Source organism: Protopterus annectens, chromosome 1.part1 (assembly GCF_019279795.1).
Source record: "Protopterus annectens isolate FY-2018-M chromosome 1.part1, PAN1.0, whole genome shotgun sequence".
Taxonomy (NCBI): domain Eukaryota; kingdom Metazoa; phylum Chordata; order Ceratodontiformes; family Protopteridae; genus Protopterus; species Protopterus annectens.
This window is the reverse complement of record NC_056726.1, coordinates 1,700,713,698-1,700,725,868: the sequence shown is the minus strand read 5'-3', so window position 1 is coordinate 1,700,725,868 and position 12,171 is coordinate 1,700,713,698. Positions and strand designations below refer to the sequence as shown.

Sequence of the window (12,171 nt, the reverse complement as noted above, 5' to 3'; positions counted from 1 at the left end):
CCTAGGGCTGATAGCCTAGTACCAATCTATGTTAGTGAGTTGGTATTTAGAAAAGCTGATGCCATCAACAAAGGACTTCAATGCAAGTGCACGTTTAATAACTTCAGTATCTTCTAGCTTGAACAGTGTTGTTGATCTTCTTAGAGACAGTTCATATCGCTGAAGGAAGCCATCCAGCCAATGTTGTGATGCTTTGAATTTTTCTGGGGATATTTCTAACTGTGGTGCCATTGCAAGGGCAAATGCTTGAATATCAGCCCTGCGCGCAACCAAAGCCTTTGCTCTCCTGTTGGCAACCCATTCACAGGTGATGTCTTCTAGCTCAGGAAATAATGGTTGCTGACCTGATCCACACTTTCACTTCTTAGCATTTCCCTTGTCCACCTGTTGATTAAGGTTATCGTACTCTGCTCGCCATTTTCAGACCATTCAGAGATCCAACTTCTCTTTGCAGCAAGCCATCAGATGCTTTCCCTTCTTTCCACAGGAGTCCTCCACAATACCTTTCTTGTACTCAGTGGAATAGTTGTTTCTTTTTGCACTCATCTTGTCTGGGGGGGGTAGTAGAAGACTTACAAGACAGGAGGGGTAACAAAATGGTGACAGTTAAGAAGACACAATCACACCTGTTTGTTATCAACTGCACAGATTTTACATGCATTGTCTGTAGTTTGCCCAATCAAAGTACACTTGCCAGTTTTTATGCGCCAAGAATCTCAAACATCAAGTGTGAGTGAGGATTAGGGTTACAGTAAGAATCATGGAGGACTCCTGGGGAAAGAATCTTACAATATTCTGCAAAGAGAAGAAGATAGGTGTCCAAATGGTCCAAAAGTGGTGAGCAGAGTACGATAACCTCAGTCAACAGGTGTCAATAATATTATTATTTTATAGTTTAACACGTCCATCATGTGTTGTTGACGATCTTAACTGGGACTTATTTTGGGGGTAGGGCTTATATCATGACCACCCTGGAAAACCATGCTAGCCTTATTCTCTGGTTAGGTCTTATTTATGGAAAAATATGGTATTAAGGAGGCATCCTGGAAAATTATTAGGTCCTATCAATATAGTGAATTTGGCCTTAAAAAGAGTTATTAAGGAACTGTTCCCCTAGCGATAGTTGTGGAGCTTTGGTTGAGGGTATTTCTTGAGAGGTGGCTGCGGGAGAATGCAATATAACTTTGAAACTGAATGTAATAGTCAGTAAATGCTAAATCCTCTGTCTAATTATAGGTGGGTCCATTTACAATTAGATTAGCACAGTATTGTGTATTGCCTTTAGGATTTTGGACATAGGTGGAGAATTCATTGTTTTTCGCCTTATCCTGCAAGGTTACTTTTACCTGAAATTTTGCTTTGGTAGACTTAATTAGTTGCCTAAGTAGTTTAATTAGTTTGTTGAGTAGAACATTTTTATAGAAATGAAAAACTTTGCAGAACAAACCATACCCACAAACAGGACAAAGGAATGGGAAAACTTTTTTTGACAAAATAAAAGCTTACTTATGGAATGTGAGCTATTTCTATTATTCTGTACAATATTAAGGTGCTTATATTGCAAAGAAAAAGAAGGTAGATACACATACACACATATATACATGCATGTGCGCCCACACAAACAAATATACACACACACACACTCACACACACACACACACACACACACACACACACACACACACACACACACACACACACACACACACAAACACACACACACACACACACACACACACACACACACACACACACACACACACACACACACACACACACACACACACACACACACACACACACACAATATTCTATAATTAGAGATGCAGTGCTGTGGTAGCTGTTGTCCCTTTTATTTTTGATGGTTTAGCAGATGTTTGGTATACTGTTTCCTCAGAATTGTTTCCAATAGATATTTTTTGTGAAGGTTTATATGTTTTTAATATGTCTATGGCCATGAAGGCCATTCTAGTGGCTTACAGGGATAAGGTCCTAAGTACAGCCTAGTCAACCTAGGTCAGTTATTGGCTGAGGTGATTGATGATGAAGCAGTGAAGGATATGCATGGTTGAAAGAGGGAACTTAATCAATGAGGATAGAAGGTGGGGCAGGAAAATGGTCAGGGCATTTAGAGAAACCCATCCACAGTCAGAAGCAGAGAAGGCCAAGCTACCAGTAAGTCCTGTGAGTCCACAACCAGCCCATGAATAACACAACAAGTCAAGCAGGGTAGAAGACAACCTAGTAGATCTAGCAGGAACATGGGCCACTATGGGCCAGAAGGGTAAAATGTCCCAAGAGGTATCAAAATTATGATGATGATGATTTATGCCTATGGATGCCATTGAGAATCTTATGCATGCCATCCAGTATTAGTGGGAGTTTAACAATGTCCACACTAAGCATATACTTCTCACATATCACAAACAAAAAGTTGTGATCTCACTGAAATGCCTCAGCACTGCTCCAGTAATCAAGAAGCCTCAATCCTTACCACTAGCACCAGTAGGGGATGCACATTGGGAGGATGACAAACACTCACACAGTAAAGTGCAATTTCTTTTAAGAGCAGACAGAGACCAAAGTCAGTCAGGGGCTTTTTTATCTCCTCATTCGCCAGATCCCCAATAAGACTCCCCAGAGGCACAGCTATAGAGTTGAGATCTCAGCTGAGTGGTCAGGCTAATACTTCCAGCACCCTTTCTGTCCAACCTGTGCTTCATGTCCCTGCCCAAGTAGCTGACACATACACTCTTTGAAATTTGATTTACACACACACACACACACACACACACACACACACACACACACACACACACACACACACACACACACACACACACACACAAGCACACACCTGGGAAAGGCTGGCACACGTTTATTAGCTATACCTCCTTCTGCTCAGACTACAAGGTAGTTTTGACTGCCACCAGCCACTCATTATCAGCTACTCTAAGGCCCTCAACAAAGAGTGTCCAATCTTACTGTGTAATGTTACTATTAGTCCAAATGGTAGTTTGACCAAGAACAAGGTTATTATGAGTGGCCCACAGTGTCACCAAATAAATATGCAAGTACTCTCAGAACTTAAATATGTCTTACAAACATCAGCCACGGTGAAAGGTTTAAATGTATTTAATAATAAAAGAACATGAAAATACTCGGCATATAATCAAAGTTGTATCACAGTTTAAAATCACAGAAAATATTTTGAAATAATATTACTGGACAGTCTGAAATGAAGAAAACATCTAAGCTATACTTCACTATATTCCTGATTGTATCTAAGAGAAATTACTGTAACCTAGTTAACTTACAGAGTAACCAGGCAGATGTGGTGAATGAATGTTCTTCTCAAATCAAAGACAAAATACAAAATGCCCAGTCTCTCTCTCATAGATTTCTTAAATTAATATTTCAAATATTACTGATGGGGTAGCTTACAGCATGATATCACTTATTTTCATGTGACTCTATCTCAGGTGAACCTCCACTGATGCAGCTAGTAGCATTTAGCATCTACCTGTGAAAATACATAAACAAGGACTTCTCTTAGATCTAAGGCAGATCCTGGAAGTCATAAAACAATAAACACTTCAGATACAATACAAAAAACTTCTATGTCTACACATTGTGTCTGTTACTGCACTGAAGCTGAGAGATAACATCTTTTGTTTATGGCCCAGCCATAAAGTAACTTAATGTCAACTATTCTTCTGAGGTTTTGCAAGATAATCTACTGTGTTCCAGTTTCCATGGTTAAAATATATACATCTAAACAGTTACAGTACTGTATATACATTTCTGTTCAGTTCTTTATAAAATATCTCTTCAGCACACATCTGTACAATATGACATACAGCTCTAATACATCTGTAACACAAGCACCTTACATGAAGCATGCTCACATTCACAAATGACAAACCATTTAGAAAATTTTAGACACCTGTGCTGGCAGTATTTCCCTTTTGTTACACTTCTATATAAATCATGTTAATATTCACAAATGACGCATAATTATTTACAAAATTCCAGCTAGCTGGGATGACAGTATCACCTTTTGTGACATGCACATCCAATCATCCAGACTCTAGATGGCTTTTAAAAGTTAGTAGGGATATATTTTGTTTAATATGTAAGGGAAGCCTATTCCAGAAATGCATAATTCTTTGCATTAGGTATGTATCATGCCTACCTGTACTGATCATTTTAGCATATTTTTACCTTCTCCCCTCACTTCTGTATGCATCATCCATCCTGACTAAACTCCATTCTACTTTACAAAATAAACTAGAACTTTACTAGAATAAAATATTTAAGACTGCATCCAACCTACCAAATTATAGCCACACTACCTATCACTAAAGCGCTTATGGTGGCTCAAATTACCTAACTACCTTACCTACATCCAACTGCCTATTGCTCATGAAATAATTAAGCGATAACCCATGGCTGGGTGTGGGTAAATCTAGCATTGCCCACATCCAGCCATGGCTTAATGCTATTATACAACATTATTTAAGAAAAAAAACTTACTTTTCTTAAATAATGTCTTTGTATAATGTGTCCATGCTGCCCTTCCATGTTTTTCAGGTATCCTGGGGCTTTTTCTGATGTACTACACATGCATATGGAACTTGTGTTCCCATGCTTATGCAGTGCATCAGTGCAGTGCAAAGGTCGCAATAGAAAAAGGAAGATCTCTGTTGCTTCTTCGTTTTTTTTTTTTTAATTGAATATATAAAAAAGAAACTGGAACAGACAAAATAAAAGGACAATCAGGTAAGTTTTTTTAAGTTTTGCAGAACGTACCTGATTATCCTTTTATTTTTTGTCTGTGCCGTCTCCCTCGTTTGCTTCAAATCTTCCGGTTTCTTTTATTTATTCAAAAAAAGAAGGAAAAGTAAAAAAAGAAAATACGAGATATAATAATGGGAAAAAGTTCGGGCAACCAGACCTTTTTCCGTCGATATAGTCTTGGATTTACAACTGGCACGTTGGTTGGGCTGGCCAGTCAGCATCCTCATGTATGAATATTAATGGCCAGTCATTGTATAATACACAAACAATATACCTGATCTTCACTACAGAATGTCCTCTAAGACTTCTCGCCAATCTCGTCTCATAAAACAAATATCTCCTGACCTCCACCAAGTCTTACAACAGTGCAGGTGACTTCCTTTACTCAACCTACGTTACCAAGCACTTGAATTCTGTCCTCCTTACCCTAAAAACAAGACATCATTACAACATACTTGAAGCACAACCTAAAACAACACTTAAAGTCCTTATGGCTGTACACATGCTTCTTCCTCATCTATCTTTCTCTTCCTTCCATCTGCTTTTTTATACTCAGTTCATTCTTCCCTTCTACCCCTTCACCTTTCATTACTCTGCCTCCTACCCTATCATCCCCAATCATATCCTTTTCACTACCCCCACTCTTTTCTATTTTCTTCTGCATCATTTTTTTCTGTTTGTACTGTTGCTTTGCCTACTAACTGTCTCCTGGTCTAGTACAAATGTGTTCTTTGTATCTTTATGCCTTAATCTACTTTTACATTCCTGATTATAATAACTAGCTTCATTTATGCCAATATCACCAACTCAATACATGTAAAGTTTTACACTATTGTTTAATATTACAAGCTAATGCATGTTACAATGTCATATTTTATATGCGTTGTATATTCATATGGTACTTTTTTCCGTTGTTCTCCTCTGAAAAAAGTGACTTGTTACGCAATCAGACTTTCCTAATAAATAAAAACAATAAATAAGTATATACATAGATACATAAATAAAATTATTATGAATCCTTATCCAGGGCACGCAGAGACTCAGAGACAGAAGGCTGATAGTCAGACAACTAGAGATGCATACATTTTTGCAAGAGATAAAGATATAAGACACTTCTGTATTCAGAATATACAATTTTTCAAAACCTGCCTGAGGATTGGAGAATAAAACTAAAGCTGCATATACAGTGCAGTCCTACATCCAAAAATCATTTATTACATGGTAATTATGAATGCTTTCTATACACACATACCATTACTCATACCTGAGAAATAGATAAATAAAACAGTGGTATGGATATAGGTCTTTACAGCTTACATCTGATTTCCCCGTGTTCTACTTAGTGAAATAATTCAGATATAAGGAATTGTTCATTTAGCAGAAGGCTAAGCAGAGTTCACCCTCGGGACCCTATACAGGAATGAATGGAGGGGGGGTCTAGATTTTAGTCTATAAGAGTGGCTAAGGTAAGATAATCACCTAAAATTTTATGTCCACATAGCACAGACCATCAAAAAGGTGAACAGAAAATTAGGACTCCTCTATAGAAACAAAAAGTTCATGACTAAACAGACCAAAGCCACTATTGCAAGAGCCCACCTCTTCTCCATCCTTCTTTATGCCTCCCCTATCCTAACTAATCTTCACCTTACTGAACTTCGCAAAATGGAATCGTGTTACAACAAGATTGTCAAGTTTGCTACAGACTCCACAAATAGGTCCCATCATTGTCATTCCCCTAATGCAACTCAAGTGGCTGGAGCTTCCTCAGCTACTACGACTTAATCAAGGCACTGTAGCACATAAACTCTACTACTACTCTAAGAAAACGCCTGCACTCCAGCTGCTAATTCAGCCCCACAACACCACTAGAGCCCTAAGATCAAGCAGCCAAAACCTCATTCATGTAATTAGACATAAAAATGAAGCAAGAAAATCTCTCATTGCCTGCACAATAGCCCAAAACTGGAACTCACTCCCAAGCCATATAACTACCATTACTTCTAGTACCCAATTCAAACACCTCCTGAAATCCCATTACTCAAACAATTCGCTCTGCTCTTGCTACTCCCCAGGGTAAACAATAACTATGCACAGTTGCAAGGATTCTGCTACTCTCTAACATTTTCCTTACATAGCCCTGCTAATATCCTTGTTTATTCATCCAAACTCGGCATCTGTACAATAGGATAAAACATACTATCACCTGTACACTACACTATTAAAATCTGTACCTGATATAGGCTATAATTTGTATCTGAAAAAGGTATAAACCTTATCAGAGCTCTTCATATTCTCATCTTGGTCTTACTTCAATACCTATACTCTTGCTGTGTGGGTGTGAGCATATATATATATGTCTCTACAAATGTAAATGTATAATTGTATTGTGAATGAGAATGTATCAAAAAAAAAAACCTTGTTAATTTTCTACTAATTGTTTGTTCTAACAGATGCATCAAATGCTGTGTAAATTTTCATTTTTGTACTACTTTAAATAATGTAACACTTAAATTTGTTCTTAAGACTTGCTTAGAACTGTATAAATGCTAATAGTGTAACATGGAGCTTTTCTCCCTGCACCTCCGCTGAAAATGGACCTGTGTCCAGTCGGACCCTCCCGGTTAACAAATGTAAAATAAATAAATAAATAAGGGTTATAAAAAACTGAGCTCATTTCGAAAGTGAAAATTTGATGTCCCTTAAGTTACATTATGTGCTCAGTGATAGTAATATATGATTAATGGGATAGTATAGACAATTATGGGCCTACAATGATAGGACTAAAGTGGGACTATAACATCTTTCAACCTTGAAGGGATACTACAAATGATAAGTTATGCAATGTAGATGGATTTCTAACCACAACAGGGATGTCGTTGTCAAAGGAAAGTCTTTTATCAACATATGAGCCCAAGTCTCCTTAGGATTTCATGACATTATCTATTTACAGTCATCACTAAACCTGGTTTATCATAGTCCATTAATATCAGCTTTCATGGCTAGGAGTATATGAAAAAAGATTAGGCTTAAGACAAAGCCCTGTGAGGCATCGCTGGTGATGTTTTTCTGTCTAGATGAAGTATCCCTCTCCTCAACATTATGGAATCCTAATGAGTTTGTAACCAGGAAAATAAAGTAAGCTATATCTTTCTTTAGTAATTCAGCTATACCACATTCCATGTTTTGTTTCTATAAATGAGCAAGCCATGTCATTAATGTAATAATGGCATTTAGACATATAGTGCAGTCTCATTTTTTTCCTTTTCCCACAGGTGAATGCTACTCATGCAGCCTTCAGTGTTCCAGTCTGGTTTAAAGTTAATACAACAAATCAAGTGGTTATTCTTTATAATGACATAATGGCGAACTACACATGTGCTTATCCACTGAATATGAACACAAGCCTTGACTTTGGCGTGAATCCATTTCTAAGGTATGAATAACAGTATATGTATTCACAAAGTGCTCAACATTATCATGTAATACATTATTTTTCTGTGTAAGATTGCACTGTATATGCAGCTTTAGTTTTATTTTCCAATCCTCAGGCAGGTTTTGAAAAAACTATAATTGGAATGTAGAAGTGTCTTATATCTTTAATTCTTGCAAAAATGTATGTTTCTTTAGTTTTCTGTCTATCAGCATTCTATCTCTGACTATTTGTATGTCCTGGATGAGGATCCATATATTACATTAATTTTCTCTGTACAAGGGAAGTATGTTTGCAACTTGCTTTAATTGGCATTTGTTTATTATTATACAATCTCTTGAATATGTTGCTACTTCATAGGTTAATAGGTTCATAGGTTTGTACTAGGCTAATGGCCCTGGACCATTTACAAGCCTAGCCCATAGAAGTGCTCTGGCATCATGCCGCCCAACTTGTTCCACTGTTCTGTTTTCACTGTTAATACAATTGTTGCCCTATGGTTCTAGCTTGTGGCTGAAAAAGCTCTGGGGACAGACACTCCTACCAGGTTATCAAATTTAATAAACAAACAAATACATTAAGTAAACAAATTAATGTGACAGGAAAGTTGGTTATTTTCACAGGCAAGATGAAAATATTACTTTATTACAATTGTTTTATTTGTGTAAAACAATGCATACATAAAATGTATGAGTTTAGCCAGACTATCCCATATTTAGCTTAATCTATTTATTTACTTACTTTAACAAAAATGGAGATGAGAAGACCACAGCATAAAACCAACGATTTATTTCACATCCAGGGAATCAAACAGGTACCATCAGTAAGCACTTTCACATCCAACAGATGCTTCTTCAGACTTCATTCAAACAGGGCATTCACTTCATTTAAATACATCACTAACTGAATCAATTACATAAACAATCAATCAATTACTAACCTTAAAGATATAGTTATATAAAACATACTAAATTAGAAGTATATATATATATATATATATATATATATTCAAACATAAATATAAATCTTTTAGCAGCAAGTAATGGCTTTATAGATGCCCGTTCATTTAGACCAGGGCATTTATCAGCCTGAAGCTTAACTATCCAATATAATTATTTTTGTTAAGTGACATTTTTCTTGTCTCCCAACCTTAAGCCACAATCTATACTACATATAACTAAAAATGTAAAAGTACGTCTTGTATTTACTCTTATATGTTTGGCTAATGCACTTCTTTCAACATCATCATCATTTCGAATAGCCGAGAGATGTTCCCTCACTCTATCACGAAGGGACCTATTCGTCATGCCTACATAAAATGATGTACAATCATTACAAACTGCCAGATATATCAAGTCATTAGTGGCACATGTGGCATTAACTTTAAATTCATATCTAATGCCAGTTGTGGGATGTATAAAGATATTATCAACACTTAATACTTTGCATATGTTACACTTCCCAAATGATATTAAATATGGTTTAAGCACTCGTTTATTCTGCAAAAGTTGTTTATTCGAATTACATAGCAGTCTCTTCAAGTTCTTTTTATTCTTATATTTAAAGGGTGGTTTATTACCTACAATCTCTTTAATTTGTGCATCAGATTCCAGAATAGGCCAGTTCTGTTTCACAATATCCCTTATTATACCAAAATTACTAGAGTATTGTAGACTTAAAGAAGCTCTATTCATATTATAATTGCCTTTTTTATTTTTACTTTTACATATATCCCTAGTCTCCAAATTAGTATTACTCATGTACAGTTTGGCTTTTGTACTTCTTAGATTTTTAACATGTCTAAGGTTATGGTCAATTTCTTCCATAGTATATTTATGTTCAACTAACACATCCCTAAAAGTATCTAGATCATTCATGAAAGTTATATCATCAGTATTCAACCTGGATATCCGTATACCTTGTCCCTTTATTATGTTTCTATATACATATGCCGGATGCATGCTCTCTCGAAATAAGATGCTATTTTTTCGACATGATTTTCTATACAAAGTAGTAGAGAAAACACCTTCATGATCTCTCATAATGGCCACATCTAAAAAGTCTATCATTGTTTTGGAGGCTTTCGATGTGAATGTCAAAAAACTTGTGCTTTTGTTTAAATACTCTGCAAATTGCATCAACTGCATATATGATCCAGTCCAAATTAGGAAAAGATCATCTACAAAGCATTTATATAAATAAATGCGTGCCTTGTAGGTGTCATTCATCAGGATTGCCTCTTCCTCCCAATGTGCTAATACAATATTTGCATTACTGTTAGCACACGGTGTACCCATAGCAACACCTACCTGCTGCAGGTAGTATTTGCCATATATTATTATATTATAAGGGTAAATAAAAGACATACTTTTAAATTTTTAGTTATATGTAGTATAGATTGTGGCTTAAGGTTGGGAGACAAGAAAAATGTCACTGAACAAAAAGAATTATATTGGATAGTTAAGCTACAGGCTGATAAATGCCCTGGTCTTAATGAACGGGCATCTATAAAGCCATTACTTGCTGCTAAAAGATTTAAGTAATTTTTTAATCTTTATATTTATGTTTGAATATATATATATATATATATATATATATATATATATATATATATATATATATACACTTCTAATTTAGTATGGTTTATATAACTATATCTTTAAGGTTAGTAATTGATTGATTATGTAATTGATTCAATTAGTGATGTATTTAAATGAAGTGAATGCCCTGTTTGAATGAAGTCTGAAGAAGCATCTGTTGGATGTGAAAGCGCTTACTGGTGGTACCTGTTTGATTCCCTGGATTTGAAATAAATCGTTGGTTTTATGCTGTGGTCTTCTCATCTCCATTTTTGTTACTGTTGTTCATTGTCTGATATTTTTGGAGAAGGTGAAGTTCATCCATAGTGGCTGCATTCATTGTTCTTCTTATTTACTTACTTACCATTTGATAATGAGGTTAGTACAGTAGCCTGGAGATCATTTTCAGGTACAGGCCAGGCCATAGGTCAACAAGAGATAACAATATAAACAGTACAGAGATTCAGGACTACTGGGCTCCTTAATGTCATGGAAAACCATACATAAATCCCCCTTGGTAGTCTTAGATACTGAATAAGAAAACAGTGTTTCCACTGTTTTCTTGTAGCTTAGGGGTTTTAAGCTAGTGGTTTTCTTATCTGGGAGCTTCTGGGGGTCTTGCTAGTTGTGTGATATTTAAGATACATTTCAAAGAGGGACATTACATTCAATAATTGTCACCTTATATTCAGAGTTGTTTATGCCAAAGTAGATCTGGATATTCCACTGGCAATTAACTGTCATAATAGAAGGGTTTTCTGACTGTCGTTAAATGATCACAGGAGAAGGGATTACTAACCTAATTTCCAAAGTCTTTAAAGTTTTTATTTTGGAGTGGAAACTTATCTTTCATGGGGAAGGGGGCTGTCTATTAAATATGATAAAACTGCTTTCTAGCATTTAATTTGAGGCCATTTTTAGTACACCGATTATTTCTTGCTAAAGGGTTTTAAGGTCAGAGGAGGACTTGACAACGGCTCCTAGTTTACAGCTGTCTGTAAGTTTGGTTAGCCAGAGGGCTTTGACATTCATGGTCCAGAGATAAGAAAAGTAAACAGTGAGCACAAGATGTCCCAGCACTGATCCCTTCAGGACACCATTGGTCACGTTAATACTTGCCAATAATGCACTTCATGCACACACATTATGATTTCTTCTCTTTTTAGCCAATTTGCTATCCACTTTAACACTTAAGGATGTGTTTACCTTACTAACTATGCCAGAGTGGGGGTGTTAATCACCTTGACCTGGTCTAATGCAGTTTGATACTTTGACTACAGTGAACCATCAATGTTACTTATAGGCCTAACCTTCTCTCTGTAATCTCCATACCATACTATTTTCACAGCCCAACTACTT

The 12,171-nt window shown here is 36.2% G+C and overlaps 1 protein-coding gene across 2 annotated transcripts in view; it reads left to right on the top strand.

Moving 5' to 3' along the window:
• LOC122811862 (pancreatic secretory granule membrane major glycoprotein GP2-like) overlaps positions 1 to 12,171 on the top strand; it is a 159,738-nt gene that overhangs the window by 57,296 nt on the left and 90,271 nt on the right. For both annotated transcript variants that reach the window (XM_044083999.1, XM_044083990.1), the window contains exon 5: positions 8,076 to 8,236. In XM_044083999.1, the coding sequence (XP_043939934.1) occupies positions 8,076 to 8,236 (161 nt within the window). The remainder of the gene's footprint in view (positions 1 to 8,075; positions 8,237 to 12,171) is intronic.